This window comes from Rhea pennata, chromosome 2 (assembly GCF_028389875.1).
Source record: "Rhea pennata isolate bPtePen1 chromosome 2, bPtePen1.pri, whole genome shotgun sequence".
NCBI classification, from domain to species: Eukaryota; Metazoa; Chordata; class Aves; order Rheiformes; family Rheidae; genus Rhea; species Rhea pennata.
In genome coordinates this window covers 15,181,440-15,205,224 of record NC_084664.1, presented here as the reverse complement: position 1 = coordinate 15,205,224, position 23,785 = coordinate 15,181,440, and the positions used below count along the sequence as shown (strand labels likewise).

At 33.5% G+C, this 23,785-nt stretch overlaps 1 protein-coding gene across 7 annotated transcripts in view; it reads right to left on the bottom strand.

The window, feature by feature from the left end:
- The window catches only part of CUL2 (cullin 2), a 49,012-nt gene that overhangs the window by 962 nt on the left and 24,265 nt on the right, over positions 1 to 23,785 (bottom strand). For all 7 annotated transcript variants that reach the window (XM_062568900.1, XM_062568903.1, XM_062568899.1 and 4 more), the window contains 14 exons: positions 23,048 to 23,144; positions 22,849 to 22,959; positions 21,383 to 21,545; positions 20,085 to 20,209; positions 18,691 to 18,798; positions 16,513 to 16,572; positions 15,989 to 16,117; positions 15,800 to 15,886; positions 15,147 to 15,299; positions 14,684 to 14,761; positions 10,997 to 11,063; positions 9,417 to 9,619; positions 6,971 to 7,072; positions 4,990 to 5,106 (listed from right to left, as the gene is read on the bottom strand). In XM_062568900.1, the coding sequence (XP_062424884.1) occupies positions 4,990 to 5,106; positions 6,971 to 7,072; positions 9,417 to 9,619; positions 10,997 to 11,063; positions 14,684 to 14,761; positions 15,147 to 15,299; positions 15,800 to 15,886; positions 15,989 to 16,117; positions 16,513 to 16,572; positions 18,691 to 18,798; positions 20,085 to 20,209; positions 21,383 to 21,545; positions 22,849 to 22,959; positions 23,048 to 23,144 (1,600 nt within the window). The remainder of the gene's footprint in view (positions 1 to 4,989; positions 5,107 to 6,970; positions 7,073 to 9,416; positions 9,620 to 10,996; positions 11,064 to 14,683; positions 14,762 to 15,146; positions 15,300 to 15,799; positions 15,887 to 15,988; positions 16,118 to 16,512; positions 16,573 to 18,690; positions 18,799 to 20,084; positions 20,210 to 21,382; positions 21,546 to 22,848; positions 22,960 to 23,047; positions 23,145 to 23,785) is intronic.

The window sequence follows — 23,785 nt, the reverse complement described above, 5'->3', positions numbered from 1 at the left end:
TTCATGGTTCAGTTTGCTTGCATATTAACTGAATCCTTCCCATCCTCTTGCTTGCTTATTTGTGATTGTACAAACGGAGATAAATATTTAAATTGAAATTAATCTAATATGAACACATCTCACCCCTTCTGTTACCATTATCACAGTTTAAGCAAAGCGAAAGCTTTATAAAGCCGTATGTGCCTTTTCAGTTTTTATCTTGGCTCTGTTAACCGACCTCTGTTATTAGGCTAGGTAAATCTTATTTGTGTTTATGTACTTTTGTTGTTTTGGAATATTTAAATTGTGGGCTCCCAAAGTTACTTTGAACAATAACATTTTTAACTGGAAATTAAACATCAAAAGAATTCTTAAATTTCATAGTAGTTTCATAGATTCATAGAATAGTAAGGTTGAAAGGGACCTCTGGAGGTCACCTAGTCCAACCCTCAGCATGGCCCATATGGGGAATGAACCTGCGACCTTGGCACTGGCAGCACCACACTCTAACCATCTGAGCTAAACCTGCCCCCAATATTAGAATCACAGAATTGGCAAGGTTGGAAGGGACCTCTGGAGATCATCTAGTCCAGCCCTCAAGCAAGTGGCCCAAACGGGGATCAAGCCCACGACCTTGGCATTATTAGCACCATGCTCTAACCAACTGAGCTAAACCTAACTATACAATTATAAATGGTTAAATTCAGTTGATTATTTTCTGAAACTACCTCTAAGGCTGAACATAGTTTTCCTCTCATGCACCACCATTTTTCTCATCATAAAAAGTTAAAAATATTTTAAAATAAAAATCTGTAAAACTTGTGTTTTCTTTGTAGCATTAAAAACTGTCACTGGGTTTAGAAGACAAACATGTAAGCAGACAAATAACAAAATACCAAAAAAATCTGGCTAGGATGTTTTAATAAGATCTTATTCATTCTCAAATGAAACATTTAAATATATTTAATTACATTTAAACAACTTAAATATATTAAAAACGTAGCTTATCCTCAGAGACTACTGCACTACGTGCAATTAAATTTAGAAAAAGAACTGATTTCCTTTCAGGAGATTTGATAAAAAGCTTTAGGTGACACTTTTGATCACAAAAGGCAGCCATTAAGTAATCATTTAGTAAAGCTGCACTACTTCCCTGCTGGTACAGTTGCCAGGATATGAGACGTGAGCTGGGTTTTGCCGTTCTTTGTCCACGACACCGCAGCCCGCGCAGCGCTCTGTACCTGGCCTTGGAAGGCAGCGGCCCTGCTCCGCTGTCAGCAAAGGGGTACCTGGAGTCTCCCCCCACCACTGCCCTCTTTCCTGTACAACTGGAGACAACTGGGATAAACCTCTCTCCTTTCAGTCACTGAAGACAGCCCTACGATTTGGTCAGACTATGTTTCACCAGTTCCCCTGCCTATGCTGGAACCGTAAGATAGATCACCGTAACCACAGATACGGTAAAAATTACATTATGGCAAAAAATCACAACTTTATATGCATTATGGAAGACACTGCAGCTGCAAGCAAAACCTTAGGTGTGTTTTAATTCATGCGAAACAGTCTTGACCACTCTCACTTTTACAAAAGTGAAGGAAATGGTGGTTAGCAAAAGAATACATAAAACTAAATTAGGACAATTTTTCAAATTTTACTGTTGTGGTCAACTTTGTGCAAAACTCCCATTACTTCCCCCTCTCTATTTCCTAGCAATGGAAATTGAGGCAAACAAAAAATACAACTACTTCAGTGTCACAGTATATTTTGCCTGTAGTTTCTCATTTGTTTCCCTGTAAAAAATCAAATTTATTTCAGCTGGATTAATATTTTCTTTACGCTTTACATGGCTGACTTTGTCACAGCTCTGTTGCTTGCTGGAACCCTCTGTGAGCCAGCTGAACTCACCAAATAGACTATTACCCCAATAAAAAAACCCAAAGTCCCCCAAAGATAGTTTTCTTGGGCTAGCAGCCAAGGGGCCGGTAAGTTCCACAGCAGTACAAATGAGAAGAAAGTGCACAGCCAGAAGAAGGGCAAGGGGGAAAGCTTTTTTCCCCTGGGGCTGACAAGCCATTAGATTGGCTGAGATTTCACATATCTTCAGCCAGGCACCAAATCTGACTGCCATCACCAATATCTCATTTGTTTATTCAAGACAGACAGATCAAAAGCTGTAACTTTGTATAGGCAGTTTTTCCTTTTTTTAAACAAAATATAAATAAGAAGGATAGATAGAAATATCTCACGCTTAGAACAAAAAACTTTCTAGGAATGAGTGCACAGTCCTTTCCTCTCTACCATCCCCATTGACCTTATTCATGTTAAAGGAAAAGCTACCTCCTCCTGCAAGAGGCTCTGGCATGAGTGAATATCTAATAAAACTAACAGTTCAGCAAAGACCACATAAACAGGCCTATCCAAGACCTTATGTATTTTCTTGGGACACCTCAGCATAAGTGAAACATGTGGTGCTGCACTTGACTTTTTAATATCAGAGCTAACTTCATTAAAGATAGCTCAAGAATATTTTGGTCGTATTCTTTTGATCGTAACTATAATTCTGCCTTCAGACCTCAGAAAAAAAAGATTCTAATGAGGCAAGCAAATATCATTAACTATTCATAGAAACATTTTCTTTCAAGAGATTCATTCTGATGCCTCAAAAAGTCAGAACAGAAACTTTAGATGAATACACTATTTATAAGTATTTAAATACTATGATAAAAGCCACAAGAACTAAGTAAATATGCCAACAAAATTTGTAAAATTATCACAAATGAATGTTACAGGAAATAAAATTGAACTTCTTAGTAAATCAAATCTTACTGGAAGACTAGCAGGAAAAAATATTCAAAGTTCAACAGTCAAGAAGTTATATTTATTCTAAAAGTTTAACAGCTGTGATGGTTATTCATTATTTAATCATCAATCTACTGAGAAAACTGAGCATATTCAGCAACTCAGAAGCACTTGACAAGCTGGCCTTATTCATATATTGTGAGCCAAAAGAGGTTACTGAGCTCAATGAAGATGTAATTAGGTAAAATTTCTGCTTGCCCTAAGATTTTTCTTAGGTAGGTCTTTCTGGCCTAAAAGTAGATCTGTATCGCAGACTGTAGAGAAGATACCTAGCAAATTTTAAAGAATCTAGCTCAGGTCCTAACAACAGTTTAGCTGAGGCAGCATGGAGATTTGCACAGATTAACTCAAAATGCAAAATACAGGAAAACTTAGCCCTGATGTATTTTTGTACTGCTTCTCCTCATTGCCTGAGGTCCCACAATTACTCATTTGAGGCTAAAACAAGTCCCTGCACCATACTGCAGCACAGATATATCAATTATTTAGAAGCCTAACCTCCAATTCCAAATACTTAAATCCACTGAGGGTATAATTGGTATTCAAATCAAGAACTAAAGACTAAATGATTAAGGATACTACTTAGTAAGTGTCATAAATTTAGTTAAAAGCTAAGGTAAAAATTGATGCAAGTTGATGTGGCTGATGATGGACAAATGGAGCACCAACCTTATTCTGTGCTTTTCACGTGTTGCTACTTAGCTTTTAACTGATTAGCAATCAAAATATCCACTTTTTCTGTAAAATTTGAAAACGTTCCATGTGTTAATAGACTGTCCTACTCTGCAAGAGTATTGCAAGAAAAAAAATGCAATGAAGGCATCTCAGACAGAGCCTCTTGAATTAAGAAAGAGGAAAAAGCAAATAAAAATGATTTTTTGTTTTTAAGATCAAGATTTGTAATCTAGAACTGGCCTCAAGAAAAACACACTTTGAAAATCTTTTCTAAAAAGTTGCAAGTACAGAGAAAAACTATTTTCAGTGATGAAGCAGGGCTTGCTTACTCGTTTCCATTTTTAACTGAAAAATCTTACAGGATTTATTCACAATGACCTGAATTTAAGTAACAGAGGAGCAAAAAAGCCCAGATTTTGAGAAATAATCAGGATCTATGCTGCCTTATCTTTCAGATGTTCAAAATCAGATTTTTAAAATTAAGCTCACTTTGATAGCATCTGTGTACATGCACTATTTCAAGATCCAAACTGTTAAGATGACATTACCAGTCAATATGAAAGCTCTGGACTTACAAGCTCTCTGTAGCTACTTAATTTGTTTAGGAAATAAAATATAAATTATTTGGTAGATGTGGCAGACAGTCTTCTCCATCACCACAGGAGGGAAAGCTTATATATAGAAGGTCTCACAATGACTGAATACCATGCCACCTCTCTGCTCAAAATTGCCCCAAAAGCAGGAATTCCCTCCCTCATCAGCCTGCTCTGAGAAAGGAAAGACTCAGGAGATGCATCGAATGAATCAGACTGAAGACTGAATGCCTTGTGAGGCTGAAAAAACTAAATCTGGGAACTGGCTGGTATGTAAGGCATAAACAAAGGTTAGGATACGAATCAGAATATGGAATACTATAAGGCAGACACAGATGGGAAAGGTGAAGAAAAGCAAATGAAACAGAATCGCCTTCTCAGCCAGTCTGTGACAGTTTACAAATCCTAGATTTAGAAAATCTAGACAACTTTTCTGCTTAAAGGAAAACAGAGAGTAAGAAATGTATGTCTTTAAAATGTAAGTCAAGCAGCAAAATGAAATCCAGTTTTGGAATAAGAACTCAAAACTGCGTATGTGTTTCTGTGGAAATTCCATACCTAGAATATCCAAACTCAGGTGTCTTCAATTGCCCCTATTGCTCTGGCTTAATGATTCTGATAAGATAGGATGTGTGCAGCCATAGAACCAACCAATGGGAAAGAGTAAGCACAGCCAACACTTTGGCCTTAATGCTTGAGCACTAAAATATATTCACAGGATTAATTACAGCTAAGTGTCTGAAGTGGACTCAAGTGAAATTCTCACTAATTTCACTTTGGTACTTGTTTTGACATGGACTCTGCAGTTTTGCAGTCAGATCTTTGATGCAGCTACCCGAAAGCTTTTCATCAAATCACACTTCAGAAGAGAATTTTATCTTACCTCCTGAATAAGAGCATTATGTCGCAACACTTTGCGTGCTTTCATGATACGGACTATAGCAGCTTGAAGATACATTTTTCTATCTTCATCTACAGCACTTCTGGTCTGCTCCATCTCCTGCAATACAAGAAGAACAGCAATGCTTCAAATACAGTAATATCAAAAAACCCACTTCAGAATAGTATCTTTAATCTATGCTTTTTATTTTATTAAAAGCAATCAATTAATAGTCAAATCTAGGTGAAGTACAGTTCCAGGCAAAACGCTTTCCTAAATCAACAACATTGGATTGAATTAGAAGGGTGTAGAAGAACATTAAAATAGGCCAAAACTCACTTCTGTGTATTTTCACTCTGCTGAAGCAACAGGAGAACATGAAGGCCAAACTGAAAGTAAACTCAAGATTGTTATAATTTAGTCTGACTTAATACAGTCATAATTGGAAACAAGTTGTTGTGAGGTGTTCAGCCTATTAAGCCTACAACTGGGAAGAGGAATACTCTAAGAAAATGTTTAGCAATTGTTTCAGTCAAAGAATGTCTTAGTGCATTGCTGTGTTTTGTGCTAGCTGTACTGCTGTTCAGGTCAGATTGTACAGGAAGTGAGTCTAATCTAAATAAACTGAAATCTAAAATCACTGTAGATTTTCTTCTGTGCAGTACTGGCTAACTGTAAGATTTCCTACGGCTTCCCTTTTCTTTCATGGATATGAAATTATCTACAGCATATATTTTTTTTCCAGCATATATATATGGCATACATATTTTTTGCTACACGTTTTTAAAAATTTTTTAAAAATTTCACCTACCCTTCTCCAAACTACCAACTGGCAAAATCAGGAGATCAAATTACAGAAGTACTGAAGCACAGAATGCAGAATCATGCTTCCAAAATTTAGTTCAGATTAAGTTCTACACTTCAATACTGACTTAAGGTAAAAGATATAATCTACATGCACTGAAACAACTAACTTGCACTAAAGCACAAGACATTAATGAAAACTCTTTTTTAGAGAAGCTGGGTTCCTTTGAAAGGAACTACAGTTTGAAAATAATTATCTTAAAACTTCAGTCTTGATGTATGATCCCTCCCTTTCCTAGGCAGCAATAAAGCAAAGATGTAAATAAAAAATTCTGATACAGGTCTCTGAAACAATATTACAAAAGGTTCCAATAACCACAGACTTGAAAGGCTATTAAGTTTTAATAGAACCCTGGTGTGCCTAAACTTGTTTTTTTGAGAGAAAAAAAAAGCATTTTGAGAGTCATATTGTCTTTCTGATTGTTAGTTCTCTCCTAGTAATTTGGATATCATTGGCCATTTTTTAAGTCAGATTTAAAAGAGGGAAGAAATTCTGAAGAAAATAACTTTTCTACAGGTTTCATGCAAGTCAGGAGGTAGGTTGGAGACAGACATCCAAATCAGCGCTTTCACTGAAGAGAAAGTGGCAGGATTTCACTGAAGAACAGGCAGGATTTTGTATAATGTCCTGAATTTGGCAGCATGCATGTCTCCTGTCTGTTGTACAAAAGCCTGTGTCTCAGGAGATTATAGAGGGAATGGGGATTACTGACATTAGAGTTCAGTTGACAAAGGACACATGAAAACACATGAAAACATAGTTGATTGGTTCTGCTGCTCATGGAATAACTTGCTTTTGATACACTAACGAAAATAAAGAATTCTTATTAGATAAAAAACGCTAAATGTCAAACTCATTTGGTTCAAGAGGAATAGCTCTTATTTATCTTTTTATTTCTACTGATTCCCTATCCCATTTTTTTCTTGCCAATGCTTTCACATTTTGGGTATAAAAAAAAAAAAAAAGACTTTGCCATGTTTCAGTTTTTAACTTTAACGGAACAATTTCCTTACAATCATGCAAATCTTGCGCTGAGACTCTTACATCTGCTTACACCAAACTAATACAAAAATAAGTTTTGAAAACAGTTTAAGCTACAGACGCAAAAAAAATACTTGCCTGTGGCGTGTCTTTCTGCATTGATGTAGTAATTTTAAATTTTGTTCGTTTACTGCTGAAGCTCATATTTAATGAGAATGTAGACTCTGCTTCTACATCTTCCTGCAATAAAGAAACTTCTTTTAAAAAAAACAGAAATGGAACCAAAAAAAATCACTAAACAACCAGTTTGTCAGGATAACAATTTACTTTGAAAAATGACAGTTAAGATCACATGCATACAATTTCAGCAGATTTGTATCTGAACCAGGTCAATTTTTTTAAGCAACGGTAAAATCAACCTAGAAATCTAGTCTCTTTTAGAAAACACTAAGAACTCTGACATACATGAATACTGTCAACAAATTAATATTACAGTAATTTATTTTTCAATATTTCAACAACTTATTATAGTTGCAAAAACTCTCCACTTAAACTCATTTTCTCCCTGCATAAAAAGTGAGATTTGCACTTATTTATGCAGAGCCTCAAGAGAAAGAGCTGTTACTTTCACAACTATTACTAATATTAACTTGAAGAAGTGAAGGAAAAACATCTACACTTTTTTATTACGTTGCAGGCAGAAATAGCTGGCCAGCTGCCGGTTCTACAATTCCGTATCATCTGTACATTTTTTTCCTCATCAAAATCTTAATTTTTTCACACTTCTTGTAAAAGTCCACTTCCTTCAATAAATGATAGCTATTCACTACAGTCCAAGCACGTTTACATTCTACTAAAAAGATGTCCTAGCTGATCTTTGCAGATTCTAGGCAGGAATCTGTACCATGTATCACCAATTTCAAACACAGTATTCATCTACAAATTAACTTTATTAGAATATTTTGTAATATTCGGGCATAGTACAGAAAACGTAACATGAAAGGATAGAGATCAAGGGCTAGAAAAATATAAATTACCATTATATTTTAGCACTATTGGGCTTATATAACTGAACAGAAATCAAAACAAGTTACTTATGTGTTGCACATGAACTAGAAAATTATGATACTAATGAATCAATAAAGATTCTGTGAGAAGAGTTTTGAGCAAAAACAAAGTACAGTATGTAATACATCACACTTTGCTGTATGGCTCAGATACAGGTAAAGAAATATTTAATTTTACTCCGTAAGCCACATAAGTTCACTGGCTTATCCAATAAGTTAGCTGATAGACTATGTATGGATCAGCTTTCGCACTCCTGGATCAAGTCGGGGGAAAAAAATTAGCAAAGATGACTGAATACAGTAGCCTGGAAGTTAAAGGACCAGAAAATACAGTAGTAAACATTAAAAGGTAAAAAGGTTGGAAAGCTATGACATTTACTCTTCAAATGACTTATGTTTAAAGAAACTAGGCAAATCTTTACAACAGATATAAATAAATGTAAATCCTTTAAATAATGGGCAACTTTCTATGATTATGAAAAATCTCACTGTTTTCTGTAATAGCTCCCAGTGTTATATTTCACCCATGGTTTAACAGACATCTTCCCAGCCACTGCTCCAACCTGAGCTCATTTCTAGATATTGGAAGCATGTCCTATGCTTCAGCCAAGCATCAGATCTTCCTTGTGATCTCACTTTCCATTTTCTAATATTTTCCTGGTTAAAAAAAAAAGCAGCTATCAGAGCGGCTTTGGATTTCTTCTTGTAAGCCACGTGAACAGCTTATCTCAGTTTCTTCTGTCTGATATTTTCTGAATAACTTAGGCTTTCTTGACTAGCTTGAAGCATATCCTAAACTTTTTATGGCAGGCACGAGTATTTCTGTACTGTTTCTTACATAAGCCATTTGTGACTTTCACTTTATGGGGTAAAAAAAGGTTATGTGGTTTGACATAGGTCATACAGTCCACGTAGTCTGAGGCAGAGTCAGAAACAGAACCCCTTGCCTTAACCATAAACATAGCTCAGCTATTACTGGAATTCCACGAAACTCACAGAATAATAGAGTTAGACAAAACGCAGCAGAAATCCACACACACAACCCCAACTTTCTCCTTTCCTCCTCCCCGTTCTCCTGTAACGTGTAGCAAGGAAGAGCATGTTGCTGTTACTCAGTCTCTTAATCCCACAACTTTATTTTAAGGATCTCTTTAAGACTTGATTTACTGCTCAGGCTCCCTTCCCATGATCCAGTCTAACTTTGAAAGTGTATTTATACCATATTCCCCTCCAACAATACTGAGCCTAAGGTCATATGGATGACATTCCCCAGAAACAATCAACAGACCTAGCATTATTATTTTTTAGCAGACCCTGCTATACAGGAGAAATAAAGATTAAAAAACCTGCTTGTTCTGTTTTTCCTTATAAATATGGATTTATAATGGTTCACAAAGGTCAATAATACAATTCCAAAATAACAAACATTGGATTCTTTTACATTAAAAAAGCCCACAAATAGTAGAATCACAACATGACCAAAAAAATTAAAACATTTTTATACCATTACTACATACCTTGTCTGAGTCATGGTTGATCATTTTGACATCAAGTAAGGATTTGATGGTTTTTGTCAGTTCCTTCTCATTCATTTGTGTACTGTCTTGAAGCTCCTTGTAACTGACAGTTTCACTGTTGTTGAAGGCAAGTAACACTGCCATTTGGTATGTTGTGACCATGGCTACATAAGGTTTGCACAAATAATTCATTTTTACTTCACCTGTAATGATAAAAGAAGTATTTTCTAAATTAACAGAATGTGCTGACAAATCGTCATAAGTCTAGCTACTAGAGTCAGAAGTCTAGCTAGCAGAGCTATTCATGCAGTTCCTACATGCATATAATTCTAGATATTCAATTCATACATAGTATTTAACACTTCATATGGGAACATGAAAATCAATGCAGTGAAAATATACACAGAGAATGGGTTTGCCACAAAAAGAACTCTGATCACTCATGAATGCTATAACTGCAGTGTTTTCAAGGAAAATAAAATCTGCAGTTATGAATTTGAATAATACAATTCAAAGGAAATTCTAAACAGCCTCAATGCATTGAAATGCACAAACTTCAATTAATGACAGCTTACAGAAAAGCTGTTCCAAGAAAAGATTTTAAACCAAACAAAATAAAAAATTTCTTCATCAAAAAATTCACAGTATTCTTAGTTTCTTTAAATTCTCCTGAAATTAAAAAAAAAAAAAAAAAAAAAAAGAGAGAGAGAGAGATAGAAGAAATAGAAGAAATCTTTCTGAAAGCAGATCTTCTGTTTGAGGGTGAGCATGAGTTAATGGCAATTTTCTACTGTCATAACTAAATTTTCATTACAATGTATTGTTGCATTACGGTTTTCACCTCCACGTAATATGTTTTGGTACTGAGTCATTAAAGCCTAATATAGAAAGAATTTGAAATAAAATATGAAAGACTGATATTTATTAAATTAGCTCAAAACTTTATGCACCTTTCTTTATATACTTTCTATACATAGTTTTAATAAAAAACTATATATTTTACAAAAATGTATTTTATATATTTCACTAGTAAATTTAAAATATCTTTATATATTTATTATTAAAATATATTTTGTATATATTTTTTAAAACTATATATGTATCTAAAGTATGTAAGATACATTACATATGTGTTATACACATAGTTATACAGAAAATACATGTAGTTACTTATATACCTAAGTAAACTATGAACATATATATTAACTTAAATACTTACACATCTAGGTAAAACTACTATACTATTACTAAAAAATTAATAGTCAGCTAAGGGACATCCAAAGAAATCTGATGATATGATAATGATTGTCCAGGAACTGTTTCTAAGTCAGCAGTTCTGCAGTACCCTTCTGAAGTTAAGAACGCACAATTCTAATTTTACTTGGATTCAGTAAGTCATAGAAACATAAGCAAGTTTCATAAAACAAATTTAGAAATTCCAAGCAACTAATTTATGATGTAAAATAAGTTATTTGACTTTATATGCAATATAATGTTCTGACTACAACATCTGTTCGAAAGGAGTTTAACAAATAATTGTCAGACTTGTAGAGAAAGTTTAGTGAAGCACTTAATTTTACCTGTACAAAGATAATGTAACCATGTGAGCTTCCTTCCACTAAAATGCTGACTGTAAAATAATTCAAACTGTAAAAAAAAATTAACTTCCATTAATCACATGTATACGTATTTACAATATTTTATGATCACATTACCACCCAAGTGAAGAAGCATGAACTTTGTGTTCACTAGTTTAGATAGACATTCCAAAGCAGTTTGCGATAGCATCTTCCTGTAGAAGGAGGGCGATAAATGACTTAACATTCGCTGAAATACTTGAATGTGTTGATATGAACATATCACTTGCTGACTAAATCACCAAGATTGTTGAGCTACTAATACCCTCCAAGTGTAAAATACTGTCGCTAAACAGTATTCCAAAGAACATCAACTATTCCAAATGCAAAGGAACATCTATCATTTTTAACAATCTTGTTAGCTTTTATTTTTTGTTGCTTCCAATTCTATTAAAAATTGTGTATTTTTTTTCCTTTTAAAGAAATCAATCCCATATTCCAGTTCTGACTCCCTAAAATTGATAAAACTGTTTAAAGTGAATTCAGAAAATCAATTTTATTTTTTTTCCAGAATATCCTTCACAAAATATAAGCTTTTAGGTAACAAGTATTTCCCACAAGATCAGCTACGCACAACAAAAACACATAGTTACAGTATTCACAACAATGAAGCCTATGGATATACATTCACTTCTAAGAAAAGGACTATAATGTTATACACAAACATGCATGCTTAGCCATTACATACACCAATGTACAATGATTTTGACAGTGACCTCTCTCATTTCACCCATTAAACACCTCATGTTCCCATCCAACTTTTCCTGCCTATGTAAGAAATCTGTCACACAGCACATTTTAAAAAGCTATATAAGCTCACATAGCTTACCTCAGAGAAAGTATTTCTGATTCCTGAAATCAGGAAGTTTTATCTTTATATAGTAACAACAATTTATAGAAAAAAGTGACAGAAATAATATACTGGTTCCAACTGTTTACAGTATTGAAGGCTTAAAATCTGCAGAATACAGTCAATCATGTCTTTTAGGACTAGATGACAAAGACGTACAAAGATGTACAATACAATTTTGCAAACCAACATCTAACTGGCAATCAAACAACTCTCATGCTTTTATTCTGTGGCCAACACATACAGCTATAAAATAGGAGATAATGCAATGCTGTTGAACAACGCGTCCTCCGGATTCTTGTTATTTACACTTCAATTATAACAGAGAGGTTTTTAGCATTGGACAAAAACACTATTGTGAGGTCCTTCTGTCACCTCTTTAGCTGCAGTTCACCTCAGCAGCATTCCAATTATTTCAAAGACTCTCCAGGGATGCTTAAAAAATTAATTCAGATGAGGAACTGCAGATCACAAGAGTAGTCAATTTTTGTTTAACATCTAGTCTCAGGAATCATCGGTTTTTGGAACAAGTCAAAAACATCTAAACGTTACTGAAGATTACAATTTTTTTTTAAAAAAAGAATGAAGTATAATCTCAATTTCTTTAATCTCTTTTTGAAAGATACACAAACATTTTTAAATTCCCATTTATTGGCACCTAACAAACCCAAGCTCAATTAATTTACATATCTTAGTAAAACAGATTGATTTTCTATATAATATATAGAATAAATATATATTAATATATATATAATATATTAATAATATATTATAAATATATATATAATATATTTATATATTTCTCTTCTGTTGGAGTGAAGGGCCATAGCTAACATCTATGTTCTGCACATCTGTAAGGAAAAATACTACAAATGTAAGCAGATGCTACTTGGTATTGCTAGCTTTTTTTCTAGATGAAAAAGAAAACTGCAATCCAGTTTCTCCTTTTTCCCCTGCACTGCTTAGGTTATGATCTTCCTATATATTGCAGGTATTTCACTTTTATTGATCATCTACATGATACTACTACAAGTAGACCAATTCTTATAAAAGACATGAGAAGGACATAATTTTTACCCTTATTTTCTACTATTTTGTAAAATCTGAACAGAACATTTAGCCCATGTAAATCATGCAAGCATCTCATCTTACGTTCCTTACCACATTTATAGAGGGAAAACTGTTTGCATTTCTGGCTAGACACAACTACCAAGTTTGCTAAGATCTCAGAATCACTGCAGAGCCTCAAATGTTTGCTGTCAAACTTCCAAAACCTTGAAACCTTCCAAAACCTGTTTTCAGAAAGCAGTACACATTTCTGACCTAGAAAGTAATTTTACAAATTTGTGCTGACACCTAACAACTGAAGCATCTGCTCAAATACAAATTTTTCTATACTTGAAAAATCTTATATGTAAAAACAGCATTAATAGGAAGGTTATTTTTTTTTCTTTTTACATTCATTTCAGAAGAAGTCCAAGAATCATGCCCTCATAATTCCTATCTGAAAAAAACATAAAACTGTGGCTTGCAGATTAATCTCAATTTAAGGTCCAAAGAGTTTTTGGCAATGAGAAATACTTAAGTAGATTCAGACAATTTTTTCTTGAAACTGAACCAAACCACCCTGCATCCATTGCAACCATAGATCAATTTTGCTCACTCAGATTTGGTCTGGCAACTCTGGTTAACACTGATAGAAGGAAAATACTAAAAGGGGGACTTTTTAACCTCAAAAAACCAGGTGTTTCTTCTTCTGTAAGCTAAAGTAGTGTGAAAGAAAATATTTCTGTATCTTCAAAATAAATACATATTTGTAGGGAATTCTAGTAGTATCAGAGCCTGAAAAAAGCTGTTTAGTAGTTTGTCCCATTGCACTGGTACTCCCACATTAAGGAGTGCAACTGCAACATTTTTTCCCCCTTCTAAACCCAAGTTAGAATCCTGAGGAACTCTCCCTTCACAGATAAACTGATCAAATTTGACAATACAGACAAAAGTTGCCAGTTTGTCAAAGACTCCCTAAGATCACATTCTGTTTCCTCAGGAACTTATCAGGATAATAATTCTAGCTGGATGATACTCAAGGTAAGTTTTCTCCTTTGAATTATCACAACAGTGAAATCTGGCAAGTAACCCAGCATCTGTTTTGTTTTTTTTTTTTTGATTTTTTTTTGATTTGTATGTCCTCCCAAATTTTCCAATCTAGGCACAACCCACAGTATTCCTACTTCAAATCCACACAGAAGAGCAAATGTCAATTACCCTCTGTGAATCACAAAGTATCCACAGAATATGGATTGAAAACTTTACTACTTTGAGAATTTTCCAAAATATCTTTAAATAAGTTTTGCTAGAAGCTTCATTTTTCAAAGGCTCCTAAGAAATATAGGAAAAAACTGTACATTTAAGTTTTAGTCTGCTAATGAAATCTGTTAAGATTTAAGATTAAAAACAAAATATTATTTTATCTAAATAAAAGGAATCAGTATATAAACTAAGATCCATCCCAGTCTATCTGACTGCATTTAGTAGCATCTCCCTTGTCAGTCACAGTGTGTTGAAGTGCTGTGAAAACTAAAGAAAAGTTATGTATATATACACAAAAAATGTGTTACCTTTCCAAATTTCACATAACCAGAGGCAGGATAATCATGATTTATAAACAACAACAACAAAAAAAGCTCCTGTTTTCCTCTGTTAGAAGGTGTTTTTCAGGTGTTATAAAGATATACTTTTACATTTCCCAGGTGTTTGCAAGAAACCTCCTATTAACCTACCATCTGTACACTTTTTTCCAGTTCCTGAGGAATTGCAAACGTAGAAGAAGGAGCCTGAGTTAGAGGCCATGCACCAGCCTGAGGGTAGCAGGAAAAATAAAAGCATTAATATTTTTGTACAAGTTTCATGCAGTATAGATATAAAGAAAAAATAACCCCCTTGAACATATGTACAGTGTAAATGATATCATAAAACATTCAATTTGGACCAGAAGTTTTACGACCCATGCCCCAGTAAGGCATTAATCCAAGACAAGAAAACAAGGCATTTTATATCACAATTGTTAATGTCCTAGTGGGGTGATTTTAAAAAGAAAAACTAGGAATACAAACTATTCCACAGTGATCACAAGGTGTCAATTTCCATATGAGAAATATTCATAGTTAGAAAAACCATTCACTTGTTATCAAAACATAAGCATCAAGTATAGCAACTCAATAGTAAAAAAACATACACTAGTACCTGTAGAACATATATCTGAAAACTAATTCCCAAATCTATAATCGTGTCCTGGTTTTTGATAAAGTTGTTGAATTTATTGTTGAGATCAGCACTAACGCTCATGTCTGTATACATTCGGTGGAGTTTGCTGGTAAATTCATAACCACAGGCTTGCTGTGAAGAAATATTGCAGTAAATTTCATATTGAAAACAGTACTTACTAGATCAATTATGCACATTTACTACTAAAACAAAACCCAGTCAGTAGAATAGTTATAATATTCAGAGAGAATTTTGATTACAAAGGTAAACAAACATTACAAATGAAGGGTGAAACTGAGATAAATCTGATAATTTTCTATACATGGACATACATGACCAGTGCTACTTTATAAAATTGAAAGAAAGAGCTGTTTTATGACAGGCTATGTAAATATAGATTATTCGAACTCGCTTGATAAAGCTATCCAAAAAACTCATAAAATCTCTAATACTGAAGTGCTACTGGGCAATATACCTCTCATATACCAAAAAAAAAAACCTATTTTTTCCTTTCAGCTGTTGGAAACAGCAACTACTGCTAAGTTATTTTGGGCACCCTCTGCTGGACCCTCTCAACATAACATACTCTTATGTTTACTGTTACCTAACTGCATTAGAAAGGAATATGTTACCTTTAGTTTATTAATCATGGCTTCTTCGGAGTCCATAGACATAGACAAACCATGAATTAATCTTTTTGCCAACATTCTGGCATAGAACTGCATAAAAAATAGAAATGAGAATTTTTAAAAAGCAAAATCACATTCCTCAGATATATTTTGAATTTAATATTTTAACATTTACTGAATATCAAAAATTACCTTTTGGAATACATCTTTGTCATCAATGTATTTGAAAACAGTAATGAAACTAGTAAGTTTGTCCTCTACTTCATTCTCTGTCATTCCTTTTGCTGATTTCTTCAACAAGTTGTCACAGTACTTGGCCAGCTCAAATTAAAAGAAAGGAAAAATACAAACCAAAGTCTACTTGTCAAGCTGGAGAACAAATGTATGCCATAGTACTCTAAACTATTACACAAAAGTTAAAGCATAATATAGGTCACATTTTATATTCTCTTGCTATATGGCAAGGGCTGTATTCAGAGGTAAAAGATGCAAGCTACACTCACAAAGTATGAAAATTCCATATAAAAATTACAACTGCAAAAACTTTGTGCATATTCACAATGCATATTGCATATGCAGTAAGTTATTACTACTGAAATAAATACCTGAGAGTGATTTAGTAAAGAAATGGATATTCATTTGATGGTCACTAGGCCAATTCACTTGGGAGTTCTAAAAGAGTATTGTTACATTCTACAATAATGTACATCCCTTACCAGCTCAGGTGCTTTGCAGATCGACTTGGGTTCCCTATAGTTAACTACTGATGTCAAAGCCTACATAGGAACATAAAGCAGACCAAAAAAAAATGTAAATGACTTTAAATTTCATAAAAGAACAAATTTTATGTAATCAAAAAAGTATGAGGATTTTAGTATATATCAAGATGTATAGTCCAAAAACATGAACGGAAACAAATTAGAGAATAATTGCAGACAAAGCTGATTTGAACAGTAGCACAATCTTACATCAACAGCATGAATCTCGACTTGAAAATATACTTGGTGTACTCATCACAGTAAGAAAAAAAAGCTTTATTGGTTGTTGAATTTTTTGACAGAATAAAGAGGAGTAGAAATACTATTAAGAGTTATCATGTAAAAACTAGAAGCAATGGAGTACAAAAAATGCAGTAGTTGAAGAAAGGCTGAATTATGAGGAAAAAGAAAAGGAAGTAGTTATCGGCAATTTGGAATTAAAAATTGCATGACAAAGATCAGAATAATCAAAACTAGTAGTTTAAAATACATTTAAATCCACATTTTAAATTAATACTGAACCAAAAATGTTGCATGACTACAATTCCTGGGAACTACAGTAGAACGTGGCTAGCTGACTGCCTCTGGAAAGAACTATGCATAAATTATTTGAAGATTTAGCCCTCAAAATTCAGTAATATTTTAACTAGTACGTGTAACAGAAAACATATTTCATTAAATTCCTATACTATGTTAGGAATATTGAAGCTCAAATATACTTATGCAGAAAAAGATATTTATAAAGTAGTACTGAAAAAGAAGTCTTTTCTACGCTGCTTCAACAACATTCCAATATTTGACAACAGGTCTCTAGAATCCCTATGAGAAAGGGATGCTTGATTTGACAAGAAATATGAAACTTTTTGAAGCTTAAAATAATCCCTTGTAGTAATACTGGGGACAACAGCAGCAATTTTGATTTTGACCCTGAAAAAAAAATGACAACAGGCTAAGATTTTAAATATTTATTGTAATGAAGATAGATGATTGGAGTAAAGAAATGAATTATTTAAAGGAAAAGCATATTGCTATGTGCCAACAAATATAGCTGTTGATCTCATATTACCTCATCTTCTGGTAAATGACACTACTTGCAATTGAGACAGAAATGTATTAGGCACTGATACAAATGTCTGTTTAAAATGCTAAAAAAGCACTTCCTCAATATCAAAAAAGGAAGAGTACCTATCAATTTTATTATTGATATCCTCATCACTATGTCTTTCCATATTAACCTTTGCTGAAATTCATCAAAATCCTTGACTAAGTCCCCAACTAAAAACTGTAACTACTGTAAACACTACAAAAGGGTAATGAAATATATCTATGCATCCTATGGCAGGTAGTTACACATAGGAAAGTATTAGATGCATTTTTCAGGAAAAGTATACAAAGATATATGAAACACTGGGAAGTTAACAAATGGATTAGATAAAAGGTACTTTTCAGGTGGAGCCATCCAATCCCAAATGAGACCAGGCATGTTACACAGAAGTAAATTATTAAATTATTATAATTAGAAATCAAATTTATAGCAATTAGAACTGTTTACTTGAATACCTTAGCATCTTTGCCTTTCACAAAAAGTGCAGCAAGCCTCCTTCCCTAAACAGGCTTAATTCATTTCAAGTGCAGTTTTCTCCAGGAAAAAGTTAGCTATGTTGACCAATGAAAGAAGTAATAGAAGTTTCCAGAAACTCTTTGTAGTCATTTTGAAAAAATCTAAACAAAGCTGCTGTGTAAGTAACATTATCAGCATTTATAGTTAAACCATTAATGCAGAAACGAAATCCAAGTTTAAATCCATTTAAGTGCTGCTGAACTTTCCAGAAACCACAGTAAGTCTATTTCTCTCATTTACATTTAAATTTACATTAAACGAGTCAGTTCTATCTTTGAGTTTTGACTTTTGATGAAAGAAAGATCTTCCTTTCAGCAAAATTTTTAAGATTAATGTGGTTTCCTCTGTACATATTTTTTTCAATAATACTAAAATTACTGGATTTTCTTGTTCTGTCGCATTTCAAAACAAGAAAAACTGCATGAGAATTATATCACTATGAACTATGGTGAGTGTGAAACAGAGTTTAGCATTTTGTTTTTCAACATTTTTCTTATTTCATTAGCAAAAGTTACCTTGTCAAGGGCACTCATAAAGTGTTGATCACCATTCAAAACAGTGTTGATAAGCTGAACAAATTTACTATGTACTTCCAAAACTGACTCCACAAACTGAGTTGGCATCTAAAAAAGGTAGATAATATAGAAAGGAAGTTACTGAGAAAAGGAGCACAAATATAATTATATCAACATTAATAAAGATTTTTCTAATTACTCTTTCTGATAAAAATTAAAACCACTAGTAATTAAGTCTTAAAGAGGATTGTTTCTGCAAAGTGATATGTTACACTACTGTGCATAAGCATATCTTAGAAATAAAATGTCCATAGTTACATATACAATCCTCCTATCAAATGTATACATTTAAAAGTCTACATTGCTCTCATGCTGCCTAATCTTTCCCCACAGCACACATTAACAGTGCTTCGAGGACAGAGTACTTAATGCACAGAGTAGAGAAAACTAGTTCACATTTTGAGTTATCTATATAGCATTGTAAATTTTCATCACCCTCATGGCTCTGCATTCATTTCCCTGTGTAGACACAATTAGTTTGAAGAATAAGCTAAGTAAACTTAATAATTTGAAAGCGATATAGACTACTAAATACTTTCAGTCCATTAGCAGTATTTACATGGGAGTCGGGGAAGAGTAAACATGCTCCTCGGCAGTCAACAAGAAGGGTAAATTTACAACAGCTCACTTCTTTGTATTTTTACAGACAGAAACACCTTCTAAGAACTCTATTAGAACTGGATGGCAAAAGTCAGCATCCTAAAGTGAAGCACAAATGTTCAAATATAATTTCAGGTGGTACCCCTCTTAGAAAACAAAACAAAATAAAACAAAAAAAACTAGAGTCATGAAACAAAAATGAAAGCGAGTGATTTGCATAAATATGAATTGCAAAAAGTTTAACAAAAACACTTTAGTAGAACAATTAAGTAGCCATAGTATCTTCAGAAATTCACATGCAAACATGAAACTAAAAAGCTATTAGTCAAAAACATCACACTGAAATCAGCAGAGGATGTCAGGTCTTTACAAATAACATAATTAAACTAACTTAACATCACTGGCTCCTAATGTACCAACACAGCCAACACCATTGAGTTAAAGAAACTTAGGAAAAGAAAAACACATGCAAGGCAAGGACCAGCTTGCCTTGATGGCATCACACGATGATGAAAACTATGCATCTGTAGTTCCTGCTTCCAGTCAGATCACAACAATCAACTCTCAGGATAGATATGTGTTGCACAACTAATCTTGCTGATTAGAAACTACAATTTATCCATAAAGTTCCAAATCAACTTCATATAGACAAAATTAAAGAAACAGACTGGACTAAAAAGCAAAAGATAAACATTTCGTTAGGAACATTAATTCAGCGGCCTAAGTGAACTCACATTTTCCTGAGAAAGATTGCTGGTTGCTCTAAGGCCCTCATCATGGATATGGTTTTGTAGTTCCTGAATCATATGAGGTAAACCACTTGACACAGCACGAAGTAGAGTATACATATTTGCCATGTCTGTAACAGAGATACATTTTTACAGAATATGCTTAGAAACACTGAAAAATCAACACTTACTATAGTATCATAATTTCACACAAAACTTTTCAAAGACTGAAACAAGACCAACTGTTTTGAAAAAAATTTACAACATACATTGGATCATTGACAAAAGAACAAAAGGGAAGAGTAGGGCTAATGTAAATATTTACTAAGTAATCAATCTGATTGCGACCATCTCAGTCTTCCAATACTGCTTATCTAGGATAGAGTCTAAAAGGAAAGGTGGTCTGGTATGGAGAAGTATTGTCCAGTTTATTTTTAAATGTTTGCCTCTCTAAATTGCCCTTAGCAGCACTTGACTAGTCAGATCAGTTTTGGTATCATCTTACCTTTTTGTTTTCCTCTGGTGTTGGTTTGAAATTTTTCTCATGTTAGAAAAGTTGTAAATGTCTAAGCAACTCCTATTTTTATGGATTTCATACAAAAGAAGGACTGAAGCTCTGATTAATTTTGCAAAACTTTCAGGAAGCAGAACATTAATACTAGGTAAATTCTGAATTTTGCTGTGAAAATTAATTTGTTTCAGATAATAGATACCATCTTCCATGCAAGCATATGCATTCTTTCAATGGTAAGAGGCATGTAGTCATCATGAAGCTTTTTTTTTTTTTTTTTTTTAAGCAGGCAAGGACTGTAATTATAAAAACATCTGCTTCTGTAAAAAGTATTTAGGAAGAGAAGTCACAACGGATTCTGGACAATAAAACATAGCTATGAGAAGAAGCCAAAATATTTTACATCCCTGACTTGTTGAATGATGATGAAATCTATAGAGTCGAGTCATTGGTTTACAAATGAAAACACAAGCAGAAAGTATGATTAGTTCTACAGGATATAAGACTTCAGTGTGTTTTTAAGCTCACTAAGACATAGAAAGAGTGAATTGGCTGAAGGAAGAGTAGTCAAGAACAAAAGCAAAAAGAAAGTTTCGAGTATATTTTTGGAAGAATAATAATGAATTATATAGTAAAAGGAAGATGTCATTCAGGGTTTAACTGAGCTTTCCAGATATATAATGTGTTTTACTTGAAAATGTTTTAGTACACAAGAGGTCACTGAATAAAGACAGTAAGCTATAATACTAAATGGATAAAACCAGGAACATGTCATGCTTTTTGTGAGACTTACCACTTCTTTTCTCTTGTCTGATAATATTGTGACATTCTGCATGCAGAAACTGCAAGTGATCAGCTACCATTCTCTGTTGGCATTCATGAATCACTTTGCCATACGAGCTGGGATGCAAGTATTTCCGACATCGCATTTCTTCATCTTTTAATCTACCTAAAACCTACACACAAGTTTTCAAACTGAGAACAGATGAAATACTAAAGGACAGTTTAAAGGACAGGGAAATACAAAGTTAAAAAAAAGAACTTGTCCAGGATGCTGAAACATTAACTCCACTCTTTAAAAAAAAAGCAGTTACTGAATGAATGTCATCTTCTATTTAGGGTATTGACTAGGATCAGTCGCTATTAGATATGTAATAGCGCTCAATACTTCTCTTTTTGAAATTCCTTCTTCTCTTCAACTCTGTAACTGGTCTTCCCCCTTTTTCTTATCTTTCTTCTTACTACTTCTGAGGATACTTCTGAGACAGTTTTGCCAAGACACGTAAATATATGACTATTAGAATCACCTCTCTGTTCCAAACCTGTGTACTTGTAGATAGACATCTGCCCAAAAGGAATAGGTCTACACCTGAGCCAGTCATAAATACTCTCTTTATAACCTCAGTGAGAAAAACGGGCATTACATAAACAAGTCATATGAATACATAACATAACATAACATAACAGCACTTACTACCAGTGAACAAGAAGGGAGCCTAGAGAGATTAGTGCAGCTGCAAACAGCAAATAATAGGAGAGATGAATCCCCATTTCTTGTGGTTTAATTGAATTTGAATTTCATGTCAGTACATAACTATTAGCTTATAGTCCTGATGGTAAAAAGCAATCCAAGAGATTTCTTTTCAGCTTTTCTATTTCCTTTCTTGTTACTAAACTGATGGCACTTAGGACTCATTTCTAGTATTATATTTATCTCTGCCTTTCTAACAAGTCATAGATATTTTAACCTATGTTAAAAGTAACATTTCTTAACCAAGTAATTTAACCATAACTTGGCTTCATACACTATAAAGCAAAACAAGACTCCTAACTCAGAGTACACAATTAAAAAAAAAAGTGCTCTCTAACATCTCCACAATACTCTTTACTAACCATTACACTACTAAAACTCTCATGTTATGCTATTATACATATAGAATCCTAAACAGCAGGAAGATAAGGAAATGAGGGAGTACGCTGATCAACCTGACAGATTTTTAAAACTATCTATAAACTTTAAAAATTCTGCTAATTCACATTGATTTACCATTTATTACGAAATATTTTGAAGCTTATATCCATAAACAAGCTTTACAGCTTCTATTCAAAGTAACTTTGCCATCAAAATAATCTCAAACTGCAAGAAAGCATACAACAAAGAACAAGCCTAGAAAATGAACAGGAAAACATGAATCACCAATAAAGTAGCAATCTCAGATTTTACCTTAGTTACTGCAAGCCGATAGAAGAATCTCTTACCTTCTCCATGTACTGTGAGCAATTTGACTCTTGCAATAAATTTGAAGCTTCTTGTTTATAATACTCCCCTGTTTCATTCAGAAAAGGACACTCAAAAATTTCCTGATAAAACTAAAAAGAAGATTTTTTTAAGGACAAATAATACAGATACTAGATTAACATAAGCAATTAAAAACATAAATCAGAAATGTGCATCTACCTTTAGGGGGAACTTTTTTTTATACTGTTCAACATGAACAAAGGAGTTAATAACCCCATGGATTACTTTCTGGTTTGGGTCTTCTCCACAGCGGTCACTGAAATAGACAAAACAGATGTTCATGAGAATATAGGTATTTAGTGTAACTAATCTGATAATCTAATGAAACCCCATAACATCATATTCAAAAAATTTCCAGTAAATTCCTCTGCTTAAATTGGTAAAGAAATGAATATGATTAATCTTAAAATAAAAAATCCACTCATTTTTCTTCTCTCCTGTATACTTACATTGTTGAGATCATAATTCATAGGCTATTTACAGTCATTTGCAGGTCATAAGATTTCTAAATACTTGCTATGTATGTAAGTAGTCTAAAATCATACACTCTAATCAAGTAGTCTACAGTTTACAGTAAGTTCCATCTTTTATGTATAGCCCTCATTAAATATTGATTACTTCAGCATCACATTCTCCTGCCCCAAGAAAGTAACTTTTGCCAACATCACACCAGGAAGCATGCTACATTCATTTCTGAGTATCTCACATCCAGTGAATGAGCTGATATCATGTGGAACAAAAAATGTACTTGGTGCACCTTCAACATGACTTTCTATCATACATTGGAAAAGGAAAACCTTATTTTTTGCAGTCAGTATCTGAACTTCAAGTGAATGAAGTCAAATGAAAAAAATATTCTTTTCAGATCCACTACAAGTGTTTTGCATGCCAAAAATA